Raw genomic sequence first — 25736 nt, 5'->3', positions numbered from 1 at the left:
GCAACTCCACTTGTCATGCATGGCCATGCAAATATGAAAAACGCATATATGCTTTCACTGCCCAGAAACAAGGTTCAAACACAAAATGTATTTTTTACCTTAAAAAGCATTTTCCAAATGGAGAACTAACAATTCGTGTAACACTCAACACCACTCCCTTTTTAAATTAGATTACTGAAATCCTGCTGTTCATAAACAGGTCATCTCGGTACCAATGCAGCAATCAGCATACACATTTTAATTCATTAAATAAATAACAGAGTTGGGAAAAAATGATCTTGGGATATCATAACAGTTGACAAAGACAGTTATTTTTTTCATTGCTGCCTGCATTAATGCCACTATAACAGCTAGAGAAATAAATATGAATAAACACTTCTAATACATCCTGCTAACTCAACACTTCTACTGAGAAAGTGAAGGGTTTGCAAATTGTAACCAACAACTGTATGAGAATTAGTTCTAAAGTAAATGTGTTCACCTCCGTGCCAGCCAGTTAATCTTTCCCACAGCAAGTCTGCAACAGATCTTCCATTTTGAGAGGGTAGTGGCTAGTTCCAAAGAGTGCAAAAGAAAATAGCCCAAAAAACGCACACAATGCAAAAAAAGTAGCCCAAAAACCCACAACCCGCCCAAGCCTGATTTTTCCCACCCAATGATGTCAAAAGTAGCCCAATTGGGCATGAAACACGCCCAACTGGCAACACTCTTCTGCATGGAGGCATGCATGAATGGGCGTGCCTTCGTTGAAGGTTGTGCGTTAGGGCTGGCAACTCAGCACGTAAAAATCAACTGCCAATCATTAGCGGACCGGAGTTTCGCTGTGGCGACCCCTAACCGGGAAAAGCCGAAAGACACAACAAGTACGTTAAAAACAGAACCGTCACTTAAACACTTTACGTTAGATCCTTGAATTGTTGTTATTATATTGGTTTGGAAATAAGCAGTACATCTACTGCATGCCATGCAACACTCATTCATATGCTATTATCTATGAATAACAACCCAAATAAAACATTTTACCATAAGTGATTCACTTAAATAAATCAGCATTCACAACAAACTGAATGATGTCATCAATCAAAGACATTCTCTGTTCCTGTATATATATATATATATATATATATATATATATATATTCACTTCATAATCTCTAAATACTGAAATATTGAATTTCAGTTTTTCGAGACCATGAAAGTGAATCCAAACAACACTGAAAAACCAAAACCGCGAAGCCCAAAACTGCAAAATTCAAAACACCTAAAACACAGTACACACCAGACCACACATATACCACAACACCCACATCATAACATAAACAAGCAAAACAACACATATCCACAAACCTACAACACAAATAAGTAGGGATGCAAGCACCCCTGCACCCTCCTACTTATATATACTAAGTCTGAGATCGTACAAACAGTAAACAAAAGCAAACACATGCACACACCCACACAAGCACACACACACACACACACACACACACACACACACACACACACACACACACACACACACACACACACATATTCTACAGTCCCTCACACACACATCACACATATCAGCACAGTCACATACATGCAAACTTCCACCCAAAACCCTTACAAAACACTCACTTACCTGACATAACACCTAAATCCACACATGGCACCGCATACCATCCACATAAATCCCGGGCATTACGTAGCGTAAAGCCATAACCGCAAATTTGAGATATTCGAATTCACAATTATGCACTTTCGCTATTTTCAAACTTAGACTTTATAGTCACGAGATACTGAAATTCGACATTTCAGTATTTCAAGATTATAAAATTTTTATATATATATACATATATATATATATATATATATATATATATATAAATATTGTGTGTGTGTGTGTGTGTGTGTATATATATATATATATATATATATATATATATGTATATATATATATATATATATATAGATAGATATATCTATAGTTTCACTTTACAATCCTGAAACACTGAAACATGGAAATTCAGTATCTCAGGACTGTAAAGCCAAAAACTGAAAAAGTTAAAACCCCAAAAGCGCAAAATTCAAATTCGCTAATACCCACATTCACACTCCACACACAAACAAGTACACATACACCTTCCTCCCTATACTATAAACCAACAAAACACACACAAACACAACAAAACAAACAGTGCCCCCCATACTATACTAACTCCGAGGTCACACTAAAAACACAAACACACGAAAACCACCACTACACATTCTACACTCCCCTTGCACAAGCACACATCACATATGTACAAATACCACCACTCGCAACACTTACACACTCACAATCTTATCTACCTACCCCCAACCCACACCTCAAAACTACAAACACACTCACACTCAATAAAATCCCTACCCAAAACCCCTAGTAAAACATCACTTACCTGAATTTCCAGCTACATCCACACCACGGATTAATTTGTCATATCCACACTTGGTGTTCTGCACTTTCGTGCAAGTGCAGTTTTGACACTTCGGTCTCGAGCTACTGAAGTCCGATATTTCAGTAGCTCGAGATTCTGAAGTGAAACCATATATATATATATATATATATATATATATATATATATGTGTGTGTGTGTGTGTGTGTATGTTTACATTACAACCATGTGATTCACAAAGGTTGCCAGAGTTCACTTACAGGAAATATTTATTTATTTATTTATTTATTTATTTATTTATTTGACATTTGTTTACCTGGAATGTCCAACTGGGTATGGACCTGTTTTTAGTGGAGTCCCAGGGAGAAAAGCTCCAGGACAGAATTGCAATGTTACAGAATTAGATTAATTGCAAAAACAGTCACTGCACAAAGAAAATACATTTGTAGAGATCATGCCAAAAATGTTTCACATTAAGGTTATAGCACACTATATACAAGCTATCAGTCTACATCATTACATTAGTATATACAGTATAGTAGATCTAGTTGTGGTATATTCAGGATGGATAGTCAGAGGAGTGGGTGGAGTGTATTAAGAAGACAGCTGGGGAAAAGAATAGAAATAAGATGTGACGTCAGAGTGTGAAATTCAGAAATGAGAGACCAAGTAGTAGCCAGTTATGTTAAGAAAGGTTTGGAGTAGTGAGGGTAGAGTTGAGCCCTAAGACGGTATGTAGCAGGGGTAGATCCAGGTATTGGACAAGTGTTCTTTTAATCGAGATTTGAAGGAGTAGTTGAGAGGAATTAATCCGATTGACTCAGGAAGGCTGTTCCAGGTTTTGGCAACACAGTATGAGTACAGTCTAACGCCATTAGGTCTTTGGGGTTTGTAGATTGATAGAAGATGCTTGTGTGAGGAACATAAGTCACATGAGGGAACATAATGTTGAAGGAGTGTTGAGGTAGACTGACAAAATGAGAGGTTGTACTACAGTATTTTGTGTGCGAGTAGGTAGGGTAGCTCGAGCCAATGAAAAGTTTTGAGAGCAGAGCAGTGGTGGAAAAGGAGGGGCTGACCAGTAGCAAATTTAGCAATTTTATTGGCTTAGTTTTACAGTTAGGGAAGAGAGAAAGTTACAATAAGTGACATAAACAGAAGAGATGGCAGTAGATATGCGGTTGCTAGAGTTACTTTTGGGGAGTTAGTAATGAATTTTTTGACCCTATACAGCATGCCCAGTTTTTGGTCTTTTTTATGTTGTTATTGAAATGCAGGTTAAACTTGATTGTTTTCGATTGCAGCTCCTGACACTTTGGTATGTAAAACAACATTAGTTGTATATTGATGAGTGAAGTAATTGTGAGGTTAGAGTTGTTAGTGGAGAATTGTTTTGGTACAAATACATAACAGAGTTTGTTTTTTGGGGGGGATTTAGTAGGAGATGGTTATTGGAGAGCCAGGACTCAATGGAGTTGAATGCATCTTGAGTTATGTTTTGTAGTTGGGTAAGATTATTAGATGAGTAAATTAAAGTAGAATTGTCAGCATATTGAGTAAGGGTTGTCTGTGCACTGTAGTTATGAAGATGATTGATAAAACTGTTGAAGAGGAGTGGGGCCAGAATAGAGCCTTGGGGTACCCCAACACTTACTGGTAAATAAGTAGAGAAATTGGAATTCCATTTGACTGATTGATGTCTGTTAGACAGATAACTTGTGAAACATAGCAAGGTAGAATATGTTAGCCCCAGAAGGGATAATTGGGATAAGAGTTTAGGGCAGGAAACTGTGTGTGTGTGTGTGTGTGTGTGTGTGTGTGTGTGTGTGTGTGTGTGTGTGTGTGTGTGTGTGTGTGTCTGTGTTTGTGTGTATGTGAGATTGTGCTCATGTGTGAAAATGTGTCATTGTGTTCAAGTATGCGCGCACGCACGTGTGTGTGTCTGTGAGTATTTGTGTGTGGTTGAATGTGCGTGGTATGCTTATTTGTTTGAGTGGGTAGTCTAAAGGCAGCAATGTGTGTTTCCAGGTAAGGGATACAGAGTGCATTTTGAAGAGCATGTTTCAACTATGGGTCAATGATCCGAGTTGTGCAATTTTTGTGTGTCTGGTAAGAGATGCAGTGTGTGTTTAAGACTGTGCAGTAAAGTGTGCCGTGTTTTAGATATGATTGGTGTACACTGTCTGAACTGTCGGTACTGTGTGTGATGGGTGCTTGGGTGAGTCTGTGTGCTAAGGTGTCACAGGAAAGTGCTACATCAAACCTGGGTATATGTGTATTGGGGAATGAAGTATTTCAAAAGATTACTTTGTGCTTTTTGTGTTAGGTTGTATGAATGTTGAATTATGCATATGGTATGTTTGTTCTGGTGTCTCTGTGTGTCAGATCAATGGGCTCTTGCATTGATTAGCGGAATCACTGACAACTGCACTCTGTTGACATACAATTTTGACAACTTGTTTGCCAATTAGTTTGCCGTCTGCATGAAAGACCCATCTGAAAAATGGCTAACGTAATATGAGCTGAACTGGTTATGATTTTGACCTTAATATCTGGAAAGATGGTCATACTTGGTCAGTATTTGTGATGCAACTACATCCAAATTTAAGCTGTCATACTGTCCAGATTTATGTACGATTTATAGCAAATACAATGCAAGAAAAAAACATGCCACAGCTCAACACAGACTAGGATGTATATTTATATTTCTTGGTACAGCCGTTTTTGATAACTGTAGCAGACATGCTAATTTTCTTTATTCTCTTTAAAAGGCATATAATGACATTCACATTATGGTTTCAATATCGGAACACTTTGTGCCTTAGAGGCCATACAGTTTTCAGGAATGAATTGTTAATGTATTTCTACTAGATGATCCAGGACTCATATTACTGCAATGTTATTATAAATGAAGGTGTTTTATTCATATGCAGCTACAGTGTCAAATACACACAAAAGTAGAGGAGATAGAAAATAAAATAAACTGGATTTACCCTCTATCCTTGCCTGGTAAGGTACCTGCCAGTTGACAAGGGAAAATGTAATTGTAACCTCTGACAGAACAAAGACAGATTTATCTAATCAGAGAGGAAACATAGGGGAGAACATGTTGCCTTTCAGAATTGAATAAAGACGGCCAGATTAGAGTATAGAGCAGGTCTGAGCACAATGAAAGAGTGGGTGGCTGCCAAGATCGCATCTCGATGCCTCTCCCTGGTGAGTCGTTGCAGCGGCTGAGCAGTCTACACTCATTAGCACCTCCTTTTTCTTCCGTATCTTGGCAGACAGTTTTATTTGTGAGGTGGCAGATGTTAGGGAAAAAAAGTCTATCTATGGGAGTTTTTCATTGTACCTGAGCTCTTTTATTTCACCATTTACTGGAGTGTTCTTTAGGTAAACCTCATGTCATTGCTTAAGTTCACAGCTGTGTACATTTAATGAAGTCAGTCCTATACCCACAGGCAGAGTAGAATGATGTATCTGTTGCTCTGCATAGACACACTTGGCTGTAGTTACATTCCATGTGTTAAGAATTCACTTCTGCCTGTACTTATTTCCTTAAGGTCTGTATGATAGCAAGACAGGTACTGATAAAACTAGCGTCTGTTGGGAGTGCATTTGCAAATCCAAACCATATTTTTCAAAGACATATAATTTGTTGGATGACACGGTATGAAAAAATAAGAATAACTGGTAAGGCATATGTCACATATAGAAAACGTGAATATTATTGAGTCTGCTTTTTTAAGCATAATATGGACTGACGTTACACTTTTCACATGAGAGATTGTGCTAACTTCCATAACTAACATGTCTACAGGACAGTGCCATTGTTTTCTAAGGATATTGTGGTCATATTTATTGACAGAAAATTTTAAACTATCAGTTTCTCATTCTCAAACTAGCATTTAAATTAACAAAGCATTGAAATGTCTATATAATTTCATGACAATTTTCATTTTATTTTAGTCTGTCACTTTATTCTGATTTGGTTTGTTGTTATACTTTACTAGAAACATCCTTGTCCTCCATACTGTCTCTGATAATATGCCGATATTTGTTTGATTTTACTGTCCTATCATATTTCATTTTTAATCTCCTAAATTATTTAAATAAATATTTTGTGATTTTTTTTTTTTTTTTTTTTGGAAACAGCAGTTTCTGCCAAACTCTGAAATTCAAAAGGGTCAAATGAAAAAAAATACGCCTATGAAGTCTCCAGGGTGATAGTGTTTCAGTTTTCTATTTTAGGATTGTGGTTCATAGGCTCATAAGTTCATAGGTTGGTACTAGGCTATCAGCCCTAGGGCCTATACAAGCCTAGCCATAACAATTCCCTGGCTATTTCTTCCCACACTATTTACTTCCCTGGACCCCTGTCTAGCAGTAAGTCCAACTTTGCTGCCATGTGAGAGTAAAAGGGACGAGTTGATATTCTCTCAGCTTTCTTAAAAGGCTTGAAGCATACTATTTCTCTACTGTTGCTTGGATGAACACAAAGCCCACTCTGGACTTCCCTGACTCTTTTTTGTAGCACCTGCGCTCTTTATTTTGGTGACACCAGATGTGACTTCCATAATTGTTTCAGTGTCCTTTGTAGGTTCTTGCCTAATATGGCTGGATTCCTTACCCTTTGCTATAAGCACTTGTCATTTTACACCATTTACAGATATAATGTCATTCACAGTACGCTGCCTGACTTTTCCATTAGCACACAAGACATTTATAGCTCTATAGTGTGAACAGAGCCTCCAAACTGATTTGTGCTCTCTCTTTCCCTGACTTTTAAAAATCATCTTAGAAATATACCCTATTGCTATGTTCAAAGCTGTCTTAAAATCTATTTTGCAGCTAAGTTCCCAAGTATTAGCTATGTGAAATGAGTCGAATGAATGATATGCAACTCTATATATTAAAAATCAGTGATGTATGAAATGCCCCAGAACATGGGGTGATCCCTTGTAATCTAAAATTAGGCATGCAGCAGATGGGGTCCCCAGTCAAACAACCTGTAGTTTCCTAAATTTGTCATGAGCACTTGACACTGTATTACCGATCTTAGTATTTATGCTATGAGAAACTGACACCCACTTTATTAGATTGCAACAGCCTGAGCTCAGCAATGTGATGTCTGCCTGTTTTATTCAGCAACTCAAAATATGCTTTCTCATTTTGCTCCCTTGTACTACCAAGCAGGAACCACCCCAAACTGTGCACCCCAGAAATTATAGATATCAACACCACAGTTACATAACTTAGCAGACGGGAGAAACTTTTCAAAGCAGAGAACATCAGTTATTAGAAAATCATTCACTTCATTGCAACATGAGGGAGCAAGTGAGTTTTGAGCAATTTCATTCTGAGAAAAATACAATGCTATCGATCTGAAACCATTACATTGCTTTTCCTTTTTCCTATCTATGACTAATATCCCTTAGAAGAATAACTGTTGCAGACTTGCTGATGTAACTGTGGTATTTATATTTCCTTAAACTTGTGTTATGTGCATGGCACTATTAAGTCATTATATCCCACCAGTATAATAACACAAATTCATAGTGCTGTATGTAACTATCCCTGTTCTTGACTGGTCTGTTTCAGCGTGCCAAAGTTAAATATGACATAGTCTAACAGAGACCATTTTACCCCTACTTGTAGACCATCACAATATATTTGATAATGATCAGACTTCTAATATTTCTGCAGGGGAGCTGTATAGCATCCTTCAATGTGGGGTTCTGCACCCACACCCCCATTGTCTAAATATACCACCTCTGCAAATACACCGCCTTGACAGTATAAAGTCATAGTTTCTCTAAAATGGTGGTGCTGTGTGTAGTATGTTTAGAGATCAAGGGTGTGGGGGCAGTTCTCCCATACTGGGGGAATATCTCCCCGAACAAATCCTGTGAATCATGTTTAGTTAACTTGCTGCCAGGTCAGCTTGGGTAATGGTATATTATGATTAGTAAGTCAAGCTTCAGTAGCCCCAAATTGTATGCAGTCAATGCTCCTCTTCTGTTCATCTCCCATTTCTTCCTTAAATTCCATACCTTTTTAACTGTTGGCCTAACCCATTCACTGTTCAGCCATCCCACTGCTGATGCCAATATTCCGTTCAGAAGGATTTGTTTTCTCCAATGTATTGACATATCCATGCCCCCACATTATTACTTTGAAAAGCTCATTTCTGAGCACTTAGGCAATAGTTTTCCTAGATGTTCAGTGGTAATCTGATTATCCAGTATGGTTTGCATTTTGACATATATGTAGTCATGCTGCTTTATAGAATGTGATGTGTTAAAAGCATAGTTTGTGTTTTTCTTTCCCCAAAGCATGTACTCCTTGGTGTCTTTCATTTTTGCTATATAACAGAGAGACAATTAAACCAAAACAAATTACCAAACATAATTTGATTTTTTTATATTTTGGATTCTTATGAACACCATACAAGTAAAACATTCTGTGAACTCTGTAAGACTACTATAATAGGAGCAATTTTAATGGCAACAGACATGCTGTTGCCTTCAGTTCGTGTGTGTGTGTGTGTGTGTGTGTGTGTGTGTGTGTGTGTGTGTGTGTGTGTGTGTGTGTGTGTGTCTGTGTGGGGGTTTTGTCCATTTAAGTGAAAGTACACAGGACTGAAGTCTGTTTGGTTGACATCATTTAGTCAACAGAAAGGTGGTCAACTTGTGTGTCACATTAACAATCCTCACATGGGGGAATATGTCCTTTTCCCAGAGATTGTTTGATCTTGGAGTTAGTATATATAATTAGGAGGATGTTTGAGTTAGCACGGGGGCCTTGCCCACTGAATAAACACTTGTTTAGTTTCATGCTTTCTGTGGTTAATCTGCAGAGCATGCAAAGTAGCTGCTGCCATTCTGCTTTTCGATGTTGTGATGTCCTTTGCCTGTTCACTTAAACAGACTACATATTTATTTATATCTATCTAGCTACACAGATATACACACACACACACACACACACACACACACACACACACACACACACACACACATATATATGTGTGTGTGTATATATATATATATATATATATATATATATATATATATATATATATATACACAGACATATACATAGATAGTTATAGATATACATAGATATGTATATAGGTGTGATCTCTATACAAAATGTCATCTTCCTGTTTAACTTCAGAGCAACCATTCTGTATTGCTTAGATCTGAAAGTAATGATCCTTGACTTGAAGTATTCCTATTTGCCTTTTTCAGACTAATTAGGACTGGCAGTTGGGGCAGAGGGTAGCTGTGAGCTATAATTCCTGTGGTACTGGATTCTAGACTTTCAGCTCACATCTGCACATTTGACCTTGAGCCTATCACTTAATAAGATATAACTCCTGGGTTTCCCTTAAAAAGGGGTTGTGTGTTGAATGGACCTACCTGGTTAGCAAATGGGTATTTCTTTATTTTATATGTATAAATATATATATATATATATATATATATATATATATATATTTTTTTTTTTTAAATAGCATATCGTTAGCAGGGTTTGAGACTGATTTTGCCTTTTGTGTGTTAATAAAAGATGTTTTTCTAACTTTATTCATCCATGTTTATGTTCTGATTTCATGAGGAAATCCTGGAATGGTCATCTTAGCCCCATATAAATTATGCTGGAGCACAGCCTCTGTAAATAGCACTCTGTTAAATGAGCATGTAGTACTGTTTATCTTAAAACGTTAAATGCCATCATGTTTAGATTTAAATTATGCCCTCCAAATTAATCACCATCAAAAAAGGCAATGAAAATGACCTGCACCTTTTGTATGTGTTCTACTTTCTGTACAGCAAGGATTAGTTTCTTTTATGATGCATATCTTAAGCTGTCATGCTCTTTGTGCTAGATTTTCTGCACTTGTTGTGCTTATTTCTTTTAGTAGAATCTATTTAGTTGAGTTAATGTACCCATTGCAGCTATAGAGGAAAAATACAGATATCTGCTGCTGTAGATGTTTTCTCATCAAGAGCTGTTGATAGTGGGATGTTTTGTGTGTGTGTGTGTGTGTTATGCATTTGCCTGTTTTTCTTTGCAAATATAAGTCTAGAATACTGCCTTGCGCTTACCTATATTAATCCAGCTGATTATGTTTGACATTTGCTGTGTATATCCTAGTTCAGCATTACCATACGTGTGTATTTGTCAGGGAATGGGGCATTTTTTAATTACTTAAGTATCTGGCTGCTATTGCATTCTCCAAATTGCAAGATGAAAAATAGAAATGTGGTGGCTATAGCAATTTAATTGTAATAGAGTAATTGCACTTTATTTTTGACTGCTTTTAGTTTGGAGTAATTGCTCACATCTTAGAATATTAATTACATTCCACTGTATAATTTGTAATATATCCATGGTGGTGGTGCTGCGGTAGCATTGTCGCATCACAGTAAGATGCTGTCCGGTTCGATTCTCAGCTAGAGCGTCTTCTGCATGGAGACATGCGTGAATGGGTGTACCTTCGTTGAAGGTTGTGCGTCAGGGCTGGCAACTCGGCACATAAAAATCAACTGCCAATCATTAGCGGACTGGAGTTCCGCTGTGGCGACCCCTAACCGGGAAAAGCCGATAGAGACACACATACATACATACTGTATAATTTGTAATAGTTAGTGATCACATTATGGGTATTAAGCATATTGTTGAATTACAAAAAGTTAGCAGAAAATATTTTTCCTCCCTCATGCTGGTTTAAAGCAGTATTGCAAAAGTGCTTGGTTGATGTATTATGATTTTTCAAGCAGTCATACAGTGAGCTTCTGTACACATATGAGGGATGTATGAAGGGCTACATGGGCCTTACTACTGAGGGATGTGTGAAGGCTACATGGGCCTTACTACTGAGATGTGTGAAGGGCTTCATGGGCCTTATTACTACTTGAAATTTTACCAGAAGTAGTGTCAGCAAGAAAAAAAAAAACAGCCCTGGGATTCAATAATGCCTAGACTGAGTGTACATTAAGTGTACACTGTTCTGAGTGAACAGACAACACAGACATAACTCACACCTTCTTCCTCCTAATTTTAGTTTTCCTACTGATATTCTTGCAGCTTTAACTATTGACAGGGATTCATAAAGGCTACCACAAAATGTAGACTACATGTACATTTAATGTTATCTTTCTGAGTGACTAGAAAGCACAAAACATGTGAGAAGAATGTTCTTGAATGCATATTGTGTACACTTAGTAGGCTTTATGGAATCTGACCCAATAATTTCATGTTTCCTAAATGCATTTGTTGCAGAATGGTTTGATATTTTCATAAACTGTACTGCACTATTAAAATGACAGAATAAATGAAATGCTTTCTTCAGCTAAAATTACACCTCTGTCCATTGGGGAAGAAGAAGAAGCTTGTGTAATTGAGATAAAATGACCTGACAGATTTGTTTGTTCATTCATGTAGTCTGCTTTATTTAATTTATAACAGCCGATTACTTTATAATTTATTACAAGCAAACTTACGTTGTTTGAGGGCAGGGTAAATTTTTACAAGTAAACTTACGTTGTTTGAGGGCAGGGTCCTTCATATTTCTTATAGAGGAAGATGACTTTCTATCTCCCTATAATGACAGCTTTTTCATAAATATAAAAATCATTCATTCTGATTACATGAATTCTTTAAAAGAACAAAATGAGACATGAGAAATGATTGCATTGCAGTTTTATTGAAAGCACAACTGTGGCCTTGTCATTCATAACTAAGTGCATTTTAAGCTGCATTTGCTTTTTAAGGAAAAAAATATTTAAGACGTCTGAACTTCAGTGTTGGCAGCTTAATGACTGAACTTAATAAGGGGGTCATATTAATGTATTGTATCTTTAAGTGTTTATAAACTGCTTTATAAACACATAACTGTATAATTTGCTTCTCATTCTTATAATTGTGTTTCTTCTTTCATGCAGTGGGAAGAGATTGGGGAAGTGGATGAAAATTATGCTCCGATACACACCTATCAAGTTTGTAAAGTGATGGAACTCAATCAAAACAACTGGCTTTTGACCAACTGGATTTCAAATGAAGGAGCTTCTAGAGTATTTATTGAATTAAAGTTTACACTCCGAGACTGCAATAGCCTTCCAGGAGGACTAGGTACTTGTAAGGAAACATTTAATGTGTTTTATTTTGAATCTTTTGATGAGGATAATAGAAGCATTCGAGAAAACCAATACATAAAAATTGACACTATTGCAGCTGATGAAAGCTTTACAGAGTTAGATCTTGGGGATCGAGTGATGAAGCTTAACACTGAAGTGAGAGACATTGGACCTTTGACAAAAAAAGGATTTTACTTGGCTTTCCAAGATGTTGGTGCCTGTATTGCTCTGGTGTCTGTACGTGTGTACTATAAAAAATGCCCGTCTGTTGTTCGTAATCTGGCTCTTTTCCCTGATACTATCACTGGAGCTGACTCTTCACAGCTGCTGGAGGTATCTGGGTCATGTGTGAACAATTCAGTGGCAGATGATCCTCCCAGAATGCACTGCAGCGCTGAGGGTGAATGGTTGGTCCCTATTGGAAAGTGCATGTGCAAGGCTGGATATGAGGAGATAAACAACAGTTGTCAAGGTAAGGGAGCTCTTCGTTTATTACTTTGTTAATTACTTTCTGATTTCAAGCCAAGGAAGAAATGATGTGTTGAACACAAGCCTGTGCATATCTGAGCAATGTCATTTTCCTCATGCAAATACCTTTCACTTTTGAATCTGAATTTTCTTTTCCACCAACTCTGTGCCTGAATGAGTAAACATCTAATATGTGGCTTCTGGTATATTTATGGTCATATAGTTTGCTAGTCAAATGGGGAACCATCAATTTACATGATGTTTGCTGTACACAGAAAAAATTGCAAACTTTATTAAAAGTTATATGTTGCTTCTTGAACCGTCACACATTAAAGTCAATATTTGTACGAGCATATGCAAAACAGATCTAAGTCCCATAACAACTAGAAGAAACTTGCATTTTCTTTGTTTCTCTTTGCCAGACAAAGGCGTATAAATTAATTTTGTTGGCTTAGAAATGTATAGAACATATAAAGAGAATCGAGACTGCTGCCATTTGTGTAAAGGAGTAGTCAGTTTTCCATTGCTTGCAATCCATGGCTGTATATTTTCTTAACAGCTACTTTTGTGGCATGTTTATGACTTTAGTTAGCAAGGGAACCAGTAAGTGCCTTTTGTGTGGCGTTGTATTTTGTCATCTGTCCTTGATTTTGACATATTGGAATATTTTGTAGCCCTGTATCTATTTGTTGCTTATTTTCTGAACACAAGTCCAGAACAGTTCTGTACTCTACTCTGCATGTTTCATGCTCTTTGTCAGGACTTTTTTCTGTTCCACTTTGTGGCTGAGGTTTAATGACTAAAAATGAATGCAAGCTGGTAAAATAAGTTAGTTTCTTAGTTATTGGATATGTACATGATTATACAATGACTGAAGGAAGGAGCAACACGCAGCTAGTATTAAATAGTGAACAATAGCTACATATCACTTAAAGAATGCAGGTATTTCCTTTGGTATGTCTTTTTAGTAATAGCATGAACTTCTCAACTATGTTATCTATTATTTGTTTACTGGGAAAGTCCTACTTGGAACAAAGCCAATTTTCAGTGGAGGCCTGAGGAGAAATGCTCCAGATGCATGTATTTTTGCAATGTGGGAGGAAACTGGAGCACCTGGAGGAAACCCGCACGAACGCAGGGAGGACATGCAAACTCCACACAGAAGGCACCCCAGCTGAGAACTGAACCAAAGAACCTCTTCATGTGATGCGACAATGCAACTACTGCACCATTCAAACTAAATACACTGTCCATCACATTCATTTCTGCCACTTCTGTTAACTTCTTGCTCTGATGAAGACTGTGGTCACAGCAAACTAAGCAGAGTAGACCACATTTCCCTACCCTCAACAATGGTCTAAAGCACATCCTGTAAGATCTGCAAGTTTTACCAAATAATCTGGAAGATGTAATACCCTCAATGTATGCTGGGTCTGCCTGCCTGGCTCAGTGTCTCCTGCTTGTGGATCTTGCTTGGTACATCTCCAGAAGGAAGCATCCAGATGGCATCCTCAGAAGGTGCTCAAACCATCTAAACTCACTCCTCTCAACCCAAAGGAGTAGAGTTCACCCAGTTATTCAAGTATTGTTTGAAAGAACTACCTTTCTGCCACTTGAAACTATGATGTCATCCTTTCTGCAGTTACACAGAATTTGTGACCACGGTTTAATTTCTCCAAGTCCTATGGGTTTCTAATATCATGACGAGAATGGACCCCATTCCTAAAGTCAAAGTATGATTAAAGTCTGTGAAATTAGTATTGTTTCAATCTTTGATGTTAGCCAAAAGTGCTTTTTGCTGCACCCACAATGTGCCCAGAAATTATTTATTCTGCAATTCATATGGAGTTGCATGTATTGATAGCATATCTAAATATGACTGTAAATTCTTTTTTATGAGACCTATTGCTCCTACTACTATTGGAAATGTCTGGGTATCTTTCTTCCACATTGCCTTCATTTCTGCCTGCAAATCCTGGTATTTTATAACTTTGTGTCTCTCTGTATGTAAGACTATGTAATCACTAGGTGTAGCAGTTTCAATGATCGATGCTACTTCTTTTCATGGCTTATGATATCTGGTTTACTTGCATCTGCTTTTTGAACCGTTGGTAATGGGTAATTCCATGTGATATAAACTTCACCATTCTCTGTAATGCTTTGTGGCTCATGTTTCCTGTACTTCTCAACTACTTCAGTATTGTAATGTTTTCACAATCCCCAAAGCAACAGTTTACCACATCATTATGCCTTTCAGTATACAGGCCTTCTGTCATTAGTGTATCACACCCAGCAACAAGATGTGTGACTGTTTCCAGTTCTGTTTTACAGAACCTGCATTTGTCTGTTTCTCGCACATGCTCAATGAACTTTGTAAACCAACATGTATGTAGTCCAGTTTCCTTGGCCACCAAAATGAACCTTTATTTTTTTGGTTTAAATTTGTCTTTCTTAACCATTACTGCATCAGATCTTGATGAGGTTGTTCTAGGAGTTTTCTGTACTTGCAACTATATTTATGTCTTTTCCACATTTCTTGCCATCTTATCTGATCCATCTCCTTATATTGTTTCTTTTGTTTTTTTTTTGTTTTTTTTTTTGCACATTCAGTTGCTGCCTCCCTTTTGTCAAGTTCTGGTTTGGTTTCCATTCCCACTTGACACAGATATGCTCTGCTAAAAAAAGCAGGGAAATCATTTTAGACTTGTTCTCATCATGTTTCAAAACTTTCTATGTTTGAATCCGATGAAGTCAGCAGCTATGTATGCAGTCCTACAAATTTAGATCTATACATGTATTCAATTTTGGGGAGGCCCATATCTCCTTCAGAACGGGGAAAGTATAATCTTGGTATTCTCACATTTTTTTTTTTATATCATCTGATAAGCATGAAGCCTTTTTTTGTTTTGTTTTCCGGTCCAACTGATCCAATAACTTTTGAGGCCAGTCAGTCACCCCAAAACTTTAAATTAGGACAGGAAGAACAAATTGGTCTATAGCTTGGACTTTGTTCCTAGATGTCAGGGCTGTTTTTAGGATTAAATTTAGTCTTCTAAAATATTACTTTCTGAGTTTTGTTTGCATTTGTTTGTGTTTTATTGTCGGTCCTTCATCAATTCCCAAATATTTATACACTCCTGATTAAGTTTCTTTATATCACATTCCTATCCCAGACTCATATTTTCTTTCCTGTTTTAAATATTACTTTTGCATTTTTATCAAGACCAAATGATGTATTTATATCATCTGAGAAAGGTTTGACCACTTCCAGTTGTGCTTTCAGCTCCTAATCTGATGAACTGTACAGTTTTAAATCATCAACAAGAAGAAGATGAGAAGTCTTTACATTTTGTTTTCTTGGAGCCGAATTGTAACAACAATCTAATTTGTTAAGCAGACAGCTTAATGGATTAAGGAGCAACAGTGACAAAGCGTCACCCTGGAATATCCCCTTTGAATTTTTTTTCCTGAGATAATAATTTGTCCTTTATCATGGCTTAGCTGCAAAGTGGTTTGCCACTGTTTCATGGTCACTGGTCACTGTAATGTAATCAATCAATATAGGGTGTATCTTATCCATCTGTAAGCACTCCTTTATACATGAACGTGGGATGCTGTAAAATGCATTTTTGTAATCTCTCCATACCATACTTAGATTCTTCCCCTTTTTTACAATTCTTCATTATAACTTTATTTAACAACAAATGATCCTTTGTTCCATATGGCTTTCTTTTGTTATCTGGTTCTCTTGCCAGGATTGAGTTTTCTTCTAAATGACTATAAACTCTGTCAGCATCAATTTTAGTATATAGTTTATACTTCCTCGGAACTTCAGAAGTGAAGTTATTGGTCTATAATTTTTAGGATAGCTTGCAGGTTCACTTTTAAGGATGAGTAATGTTTTTCCTGTTAACCAGGTTTGTGTCTGTTTGGGTGTGCATATAAATAGTAGTTACTCATGGCTAAATCTTCTTGTAAAGATGTTAATACTTTTAGCCAGAAGTTAAGTACTGCACCTGGGCTTGGGGTTTTCCAATTAGGAGCTTTTCTTAATTTTGTTTCAATTTCCCAGGCCTTTACTTTAACCCATTTCATATCCTACACATTTGAATTTCTTACTGTTTCTTTAACTTCTGTAAATTCAATAACTTTATTATATTTGACAGGTCATTTAGACATATTTCTCCAAAATGTGCTCATTTCTTCATTTTTTGGTGGTGTTTCTATTTTTCTTTTTTTCCCAGTTTTCTGTAAAACTTCTTGGAGTCATCAATGATTTGCTTATTTTGTACGTTTCCTTTATAATCTGCATATCTTCTAAGCTTTTTCCCTATGCAGATATCTTTACTTTATTATTTGAGATAATGTATGATAGATTATGGTCTGTGCTTATGTAGTGCATTACTTTTATCACATCTGTCTTTCCAAGTATTTATGTTGATCTGTTTCCCCTTCTATACTCTTCTAATAGTGAAACTTCTTGTCTTAATTGCTCTATAGTTTTCTCTGTTTGATACTTCCATTACGGCATTTGATTTCTTCCTTCCTCTCCCTTATTGCTGTGTATTTCTGTGTTAAGACTTCATCTGTTATTAATTTAGCTGCACAGTAATGTATCCTATTTACTTCTGCTATGTCACTTGAATTTGTGTTATGTTTATTTGTTTTAACAGACTTCTAATATTTTGGGTCTTATTGACTTTCTGTAATCTATTTCTTTCATCGATCATAATATGTCTATTCATCTCTAATAAATCAAGCAACTCTTCACTTGTATCATTTTCTTCTAAACTGAGGGCACATTCTTTATTCTCCACCATGCGTGGGTATTCTTCAGAAAGTTCCAGAACATCTTCCTGTAATATATTCTATTATGCTGCATCCTGCGGGAACTCACTGGTCTATCACTCTACAACATTGGCTATGTCAGAGTCGCAACTGTTTCCTGTTCCTTCCCTTGCTGTTGAACTCCAGCTAACTTTTGTACTGGTTTCCCACTGAAGGCTCTAGAGTTTCTTCATGTGGAAGCTGAGCAGCTGCTTTCCATTCCACCTGTTTCTCCTTAATTTGGGGATCTATTGCCCTATCCTGCTGTGATGTTGCCCGAGTTGGATTTTCTGCACTAAATCCTTCACTTCGCATGTAATCCATAACTTTACTTTTTATTTATTTAACTTCTCCATTACTAATCCTCTTTTCTACTTTCCCCCTTTTTTTCTTATATTTGTATTGTAAAATATTCCATATCCAGATGCCTTTGCTTGTATTTCTCTTCAAATATCTTTGGTGCTGCTTTTTTGTATTGATTAGTTTGGCCTTCTCCTTTGCATAAATATTACACCATATCAGATCTCTCTTTCTTTCTCATGGTTATGCTTCTTTTTTATAGCATTCAAAAATCTGTAGGTTTTTGTTGTTTATAATGTTGTACTTCCTCAGTCACCTCTTTTTCCAAATGACCCAAGGTTTTTTGGTCTATATAATGTTTTTCATAAATCTGCTGTACTAGTGAACAAAAATTTGCATTTGAAGCTTTTGACAATTTGTCTTGTAAGTATTTTTCTTTCCTCAAATTTCTCTCTTAATCTTTTTGGATATTCTCTATATGGAAATTCTGGACTTCTTACATAATAGTAATAATACATAATTTCTTTCTTATCTTTGGTAGTCCACTCTATCATCTTTATGGCTCTTTTTTGGCCAGTCATTTTTTTATAGTTGGACTACTACTTCCTTCTACAACAGGGGAGGCATCTGCTCCCTGAGCCTGTCCTAACGCCATTGTAGGAATGTTTCTGTGTCTTGGTGATTCTTCGCTGTCATTTTTTCAGTCATGGCACAAGTGTGCCTATCATGATTGAGCAGATTTTTATCTTGAGATTTGTGCATTAAGCTGTTTTTTTTTTTATTTTGAACCTACTTCTGTCCATAATATATGCTATATACAATACAGTCTGCATATCAGTGTCATCTTGGTGAGATTTTTTAAAAACAGGATCCACCTGGTAAAAGCACTCACCAAGACGTGTGGATGAATTCAATTCCAGCAATGATGTTCTCATTTGCTTGCTGATTTTATCATCTCTCCATCTGGACCCCTAAAATGCAACATGTCATCCTTTCTGTAAGTTACTCAAGGTTCTTGAACACAGGTGTGGATGGTGACATATAATGTTAAACTGACAGTTTAATCCTTACCATACCACCCCAGTCAAGTACAATATCTGCACCATTGCTGCTTCTGTACCAGTCTGTTGGTCAGTTTCTTCATCTTATCTAACTTCAGTTGTAAAGAAGACCCTTGAGATTCTTAAACTGCTCCACCTGAAGTAACAGCACACCTTCATCTCCAGAGAACAAGCCACTGTCTTCCAGAAGAATTATGACCCCTGGTTTAGAAAGGAAATTTTTATTGTCTTAACTTCACGCTCAGCAACTACCCCTTGCAGTACACACTTGGTATCACATTTACTTAATGCAAAGAGGGTGGCTTCATATTTTAACATTAAACATTGATGCTAACAGTAAACATGCAACCCTGATATTGCCGGTCTGGCTACTCTCCAGTCCAAAGCTGTGCCTTGATATCTTCCTCATGAAGATCACACGCAGCAAGGGAGACAAGACACATTGATGTCAGAGTCCTCCTATCATGGATGTATTTGACTTAATAGCAGGACAAACCCATTCCTGAACTACTGAGACCAAATGGCACATGGCAGTGGCACAAATGCCCCATACTGTTGTTACACTTCATACAAGGTATTCTGGGGTACAAGCACAAGCAGACAGTCCTCATCATCCTCTCTGACCATTCCAGTACCTGTGCAGATGCAGTATTCTGTTGCAGTCACAAAGTCCATATTGCTATAATATGGAATCTAATCTTTTATTATTGGAAACGGTCTTCTTTTCAGCATCGTGGTATAGACTTTTCCAAGGAGAACAAGGAGTATGATTCCTTCTGTAATTGAAATAAGCCATCCTGTCCTCTATCTGCAGATAAGGAGATTTAAGTTTTATAGATGAAGTTGTTATATTAGGAATGGGGGTGATAAGGTTGTGGACTGCCTTAGTGAAGAAAAATCCAGTGTAAACAAAATTTACTCATAGATAGCAGTTTGTAATTAATCTGCCTCATTGTACAGTAGGTGTTAAGTACCCTTAAATGGTTAGCAATAGGTAGTCATTCTGCCTGTTTTTAAGTAATAGATATTAAAGTGCCCACAACAGAAAGCAAGTAAAAGAATGCCTTCTCCATCAGATGTGCAGGTTTCTTTCTGTATCCATTCCTTCTGATCCCATTTCTACTGAGGGTAATGTACAAAATAAGAGAGGAGTGGACAAAGGTGCTCCTTATACCCTTTTGGCACAGGTGGACCTTATTGTCTCTTCTCATACAGATATCCAGGTTAGATCTGTCATCCTGTCTTTGCAGTATGACCTGCTCATATAGGACAAGAGGCACTAACAGATGACAACACAAAGAACCAGCACCTCATTGCTTGGATGATTTTTCCATTTTTCTCTTCGGGCATCACTCATGGTTCTGACTGTCATTAAGGAGTTTAGGTTTTCCTGCTACAAGGAACTCCTACTTAGTGAAAGGGAAGAGCCTTTCTCTATGGTGCCACAGCAAGAATCTGGATCTCCTCATTGCATCAGTTTCTTGATTCTCCATTACTCGAGTTGTTCAAATCAAGCCAGGCATACATGTTTGTAAATGTACATTGTGTGACCATTTCATCCCATATATTTATGATTCTGTGTCTTAAGTCACTGCATCCTGTTATGTACTTCCTTAAGGGAGTTTGACATTTGAGACAACCTGGAAAGCTTTCTGCTTCTCCATGAAACTTGACTTATGTCCTGGAAAAGCTTCCTCAGCTTCTGACTGAACCTGGTGCATTGATCCTCCTTAAATTCTTAAACTGGAAAATTATGTCATTTGCTATTGCCTCAGTTTGAAGGATTTTAGAACTATGGGCTGTAAAGTATAGACAACCCTTTGTAGTTTTCCAAAAATAGAGGGACAACCTTAGGACCAGTTATCGCATAACCAAACTACCCAGCTGCTCATTTTCTTTCCTTGCCCTCAGGACAAGAGTGAAATAGTATTACACTTCTTAAGCGTAAATAGACAACTGAATGTTATCCAGATAATACAAGAGACTTCCAAACTTCATATCAGCTGCTTATGCCTTTTACAAGCAGGAAAGAAAGGAAATCAGTATTCGTACGAACATGTCAAAGTGGCTGGTCCACTCAATTACTTTCTGTTACTACTATCCTAGGAGTATGGGGCGAGCGTAAGAGCCCACAGCACTACAGCTATTACATCCACGGTTGCCTTTCTTGGGAGAGTGATGGTTCAGTCTATGTGGAGGCAGTGTCTTACTCTTCATTACGTACAATCAGCTAGATATCGGTGAAAATGGAGAGAAAGAGAGTGAGAGTGAAAGAGGACTATGGTGTTGGGTTCATCATTGTTCTCCGAATCACTCCTTGTAACTCTGGGAATTATTCCAGTAGTGATGAGTACTACCGCAGTGCTCGACATGAAAAGCATAATGCACTAGTATAGCAATTTACCACAATAATAGATGTTTGAAAAGATTATTAGGGCATGATTGGTTTCTCTCCTACCTTCACCTCTTCTCTTATCTTCTTTGGGCACCCTGGGTCTGGGTTACTATATAATTGTGCAACTTCCTTTTTTCTTCTTTCCCATATAAGGGACTCCGGCCTGTTCAGGTCTGGATAGCCTTGGCAAAACCCTAATTATTTAAATCCCTGGTGCAGACAGAATCCATGGGTATATTGTCTTTGAAAGATTACTAAGTGCCATTTCCAGGACTAAGTAGGCAGGAGAGCATGTGATTCTCCTGAGGAAGAATACTCTGTAGTGCCACAGATGGATGCTAGTTTTATCTAGGGGATGTAATGATGTCCCCAGGGCTGGAAATGGGCTTGATGTTGATGTTCCTGCAACAGAAATCTCATTACTAATTACTGCTAAAGCAAGTCATCTACATGAATATCTACCACTATTGTATGGTTGTGCAAAACTGTAATTTGTCTGTGGAACTGGCAGGTGTTTCTAACCAGACAGGATGCTGGGTTTGGTGTTTTTTCCGTCTTGCTTCATACACTCTTTTTAACCTAGTCATAACATACCATTTGTACCTCCATCTCCTATAAACCGACACTGTTAGCACTCATTATCATTCTAAATGTTACATCACACGTCTGTGAATGAATCAAATCACCCTTTTCAGATGGTGCTGTAAAACAGCACTGCAGCTCTTTTTGCATCAGAACCTTACCATAAGTATTTTGAAAATCTTTTAATATAACTATTAGCTCACGTTAGATTTATGATTTTATATATATATATATATATATATATATATATATATATATATATATATAGATATTGAATTGATTATGCAAAAACATATAGGGGTATGTTGAAGGTGTGTGACAGACTATGCAACTCTATGTACTTCATCACAGTCTATCAATTTAGCCTAATTTAACAAGATCACGGCACTGTATACTATCATTTTGCATTAAGAAATACTTGCTTTTCATCACGGTTTGTATTACTTGTAAATGTTATGATGTTTTCTAATGTCCTCACATAGCCTTATCCATATTAATTTAGTTTTGTTAATGCTAGCCTGATTTGCTGAGAATGTACTAGTATGTACTATGAAGTCTATGGAAGACAAGTAAATCATTAAACTATAGTGAACTCGTACCTTATTTCCACAAGTACTTGTGACGTTATGAGCAGTAACTAAACATCTGTTCTGTTACCATTCACAAAAGTACATCAACACTTCTAAGGAAGGCATTAATCAGGTTAGATATCTGCACCACAATGCCACATTTCCTGTAACTGGGTTAACATAGCATGTGTCATTATAATGAACTAAGTGCCCAGTTCTGGTCTCTTCTAATACATGTAAATATGAGTGTAAAAAGTGCATATATTAGTTACTGAACATGTAAGAGTAAGAACTGATTGTTTCTAAAATTGTTACTGAATGTAGCAAGTATGTCGAAACGTTTGGCATCCCTTTCCCTAGAGATTACAGTGAAGTAAGTGCATGGTTGCTCACGGGTTTGTTACCCTGTGTTTCTGTCATAAAATAAGTTATTGATTTCAAAGCTACATCCCATAGATTGTTTACATATTTGTATTTGATATCTGCTGATTAAAGTTGTCATCACGCAATGCATTCACATTATCAGGACTAAGCCATCGTTGATAGCTCAAAGAAATGAACTACCTTGTCAGTCTAGCAAATAAAATTAATGAATAACATGTTAGTAAGCGTGTTAATCCACGTTAAAGTACGGGCATCCTGTACATCACCGCTCTGATTGAAAAATGAGTTCTCTCCAGCAGGGTGTTAACATCAGGTAATGCCCACTGAAAAATGAGTCTGCCACTTCATGGCAGCATATTAAGCTGCTGTGGAGCATGGACTGTAATGGAAATAATGTCCGCCATTATTTTTTGCTCGCTAAGCAGTGCTTGTGCTGTTCAGCGAGTGTAAAATAAAAAAAAAAGAAATAATATTAGTGTGTGTGTGTGTGTGTGTGTGTGTGTGTGTGTGTGTGTGTGTGTGTGTGTGTGTGTGTGTGTGTGTGTGTGTGTGTGTGTGTGTGTGTGTGTGTGTGTGTCTGTGTGTGACTGTGTGTGTGTGTGTCTGTGTCTTTGTGTGTCTGTCTGTGTCTATGTCTGTGTGTGTGTCTGTGTGTATCTGTGAGTGTGTGTGTGTGTGTTTGTGTGTGTCTGTGTGTCAGTGTGTGTGTGTGTGTGTGTGTCTGTGTGTGTGCGTGTGTGTTTATGTTTCCCTCTGCATATGTGAGTGTATGTATGCTTGCATGCATAACAGCAGAAGTGTGTTAGTGTGTGAGAGAGAGAGATTGAGTGGCAGCAGTAGTTAAGAGGTATGAAGACCTCTCAAACTCAGCTCAAGAAATCCTGATAAAGCCTAAAATAAAAGGGGAAAAAGGCTGAAAAATAGGAATACATTTTAAACTTTTCTTTTATAAAATTAGACAGAAAACTAGAATAAGCTGTGTTTGCATGCATTTTCTGAATGAAACTGAAATGTGTCATTATTTAATGACTTCAATTCCCTATGATTGCAACAAACCTCAAACTTTAAGAGTAAGAGGCCAAGAATAAGGTAGATATCTGGACATTTTTTTAAACTGTTATATTTTGGATGCAAAATACTTTCTCCAAAACCATTTACATATACTATAGCAAGCTTAAAACGTTAGGTGGAGAAAGTATTTTGCATCAGAAGTATAAAATAATAATAATAATAATAATACTATAGTAGTAAAAATTAAATAAGTAAGTAAAGCAACGATTTTACAGACATTCCACTCTCTAAGTGCAATAATGTTGTCCAGGATATGTGTTACTGTGTAACAAGTGCACAGTAACATACACACTGTCAGGCATTATCGGATGCGTACAGTATAGTAATCATATTATTAATTCACTTTGCATTTTCTGGAAATTAGACAGTGTAACATAGTTTTAGAGAAAAATTAAGCAAAAAGAAGCCCATTACATTTCATAAAAAAAAAATAAAAAAGAACATTTTATTTTTGTGGGCAAGCACTCTTGCATATTTATGATTGAGGGCAGGTTAGTGTCTCATTGCTATGGAAGTCTGTATCATTGCTAGAATGACTTAGAATGAGGAAATGCTTTATACATTTTTATTTTATTTTATATTATTCTCTAACTCTGAAACTACCCAATCACTGTTTTGTATAGGAATTACTGTTGACATAGTTCCTATGTGTCTACCATCAGAGTTCCAAAGAAGTTTTTTTTTTCTTTTCATTTTTCTTCCACAGCTGATGAACCCTGGAGTGAGTTTATAAGTAAGCGGATGAGGGGCGAAGAACCCCACCCCATGGGGATACACAGATTGGTCTGCTCAAAAAAAGTTATTTTTTTAGTTTAGTCCAGCAAGTTGATGTGTACTACCCTCATTGATTCATTCATTCTGGCTGTCCCAGTGCCCCCATCCATCACCAAGTCTACCTGCTCTTTCTGCAGGTGGGATGGTGTACATCAAAATGCCTGGTCCACAGAAAGGAGTAGCCTTCAGATGTTGTTGATGAATGCAGCAGTGTTTATACATTGTGCATGTGTACTATACTAAGTAAAGTGAGAAACCACCAACTCTGTCATTTCACATTATACATGTATGTTTTATTGTTGCTTGACTGATTTGTGCCACCATGGCTGTACTGTGCATTATTTATTTTTAAAGCCGCTGTACTGGTCTTCAATCTTCCCCTGTTCACATCAGGCTTAGGCCATGGTTAAAAAGGATCCAGTGGAACAGCACACTCACCATCTCAACAAATTTAAGATGGCTAAATGAATTAATTAAATACTTACAGGATAGAGGCTGCTTGACATTATGTGGCATAATGGAGGAGTGCAGTGCTTGGTATGTATGTGGAATGCCTGAAAATAGTATACATCAATCCTTTACACATCCATGTACCTGCCTATCTACAGATATCTTGCCAGTGTTCTTAATTACTTCTTCTAATGTCCCTGAATAAACTGCACAAGCATGTTTATACGTACTAATATCTTTTAATTTCCTTTTCCACAATTAGTCATATGTAATGGTGCAAAACATGCATTACTGCAT

General features: G+C 37.1%; 1 protein-coding gene across 2 annotated transcripts in view; it reads left to right on the top strand.

Annotated features, from left to right (window-relative positions):
- EPHA5 (EPH receptor A5) overlaps positions 1–25736 on the top strand; it is a 1391623-nt gene that overhangs the window by 198795 nt on the left and 1167092 nt on the right. For both annotated transcript variants that reach the window (XM_044060929.1, XM_044060928.1), the window contains exon 3: positions 12367–13030. In XM_044060929.1, the coding sequence (XP_043916864.1) occupies positions 12367–13030 (664 nt within the window). The remainder of the gene's footprint in view (positions 1–12366; positions 13031–25736) is intronic.

The sequence above is a fragment of the Protopterus annectens genome, chromosome 2.part0 (assembly GCF_019279795.1).
Source record: "Protopterus annectens isolate FY-2018-M chromosome 2.part0, PAN1.0, whole genome shotgun sequence".
NCBI lineage: Eukaryota > Metazoa > Chordata > Ceratodontiformes > Protopteridae > Protopterus > Protopterus annectens.
Note: the sequence above shows the minus strand (reverse complement) of the source record. Positions and strands in the feature narration are given on the sequence as shown.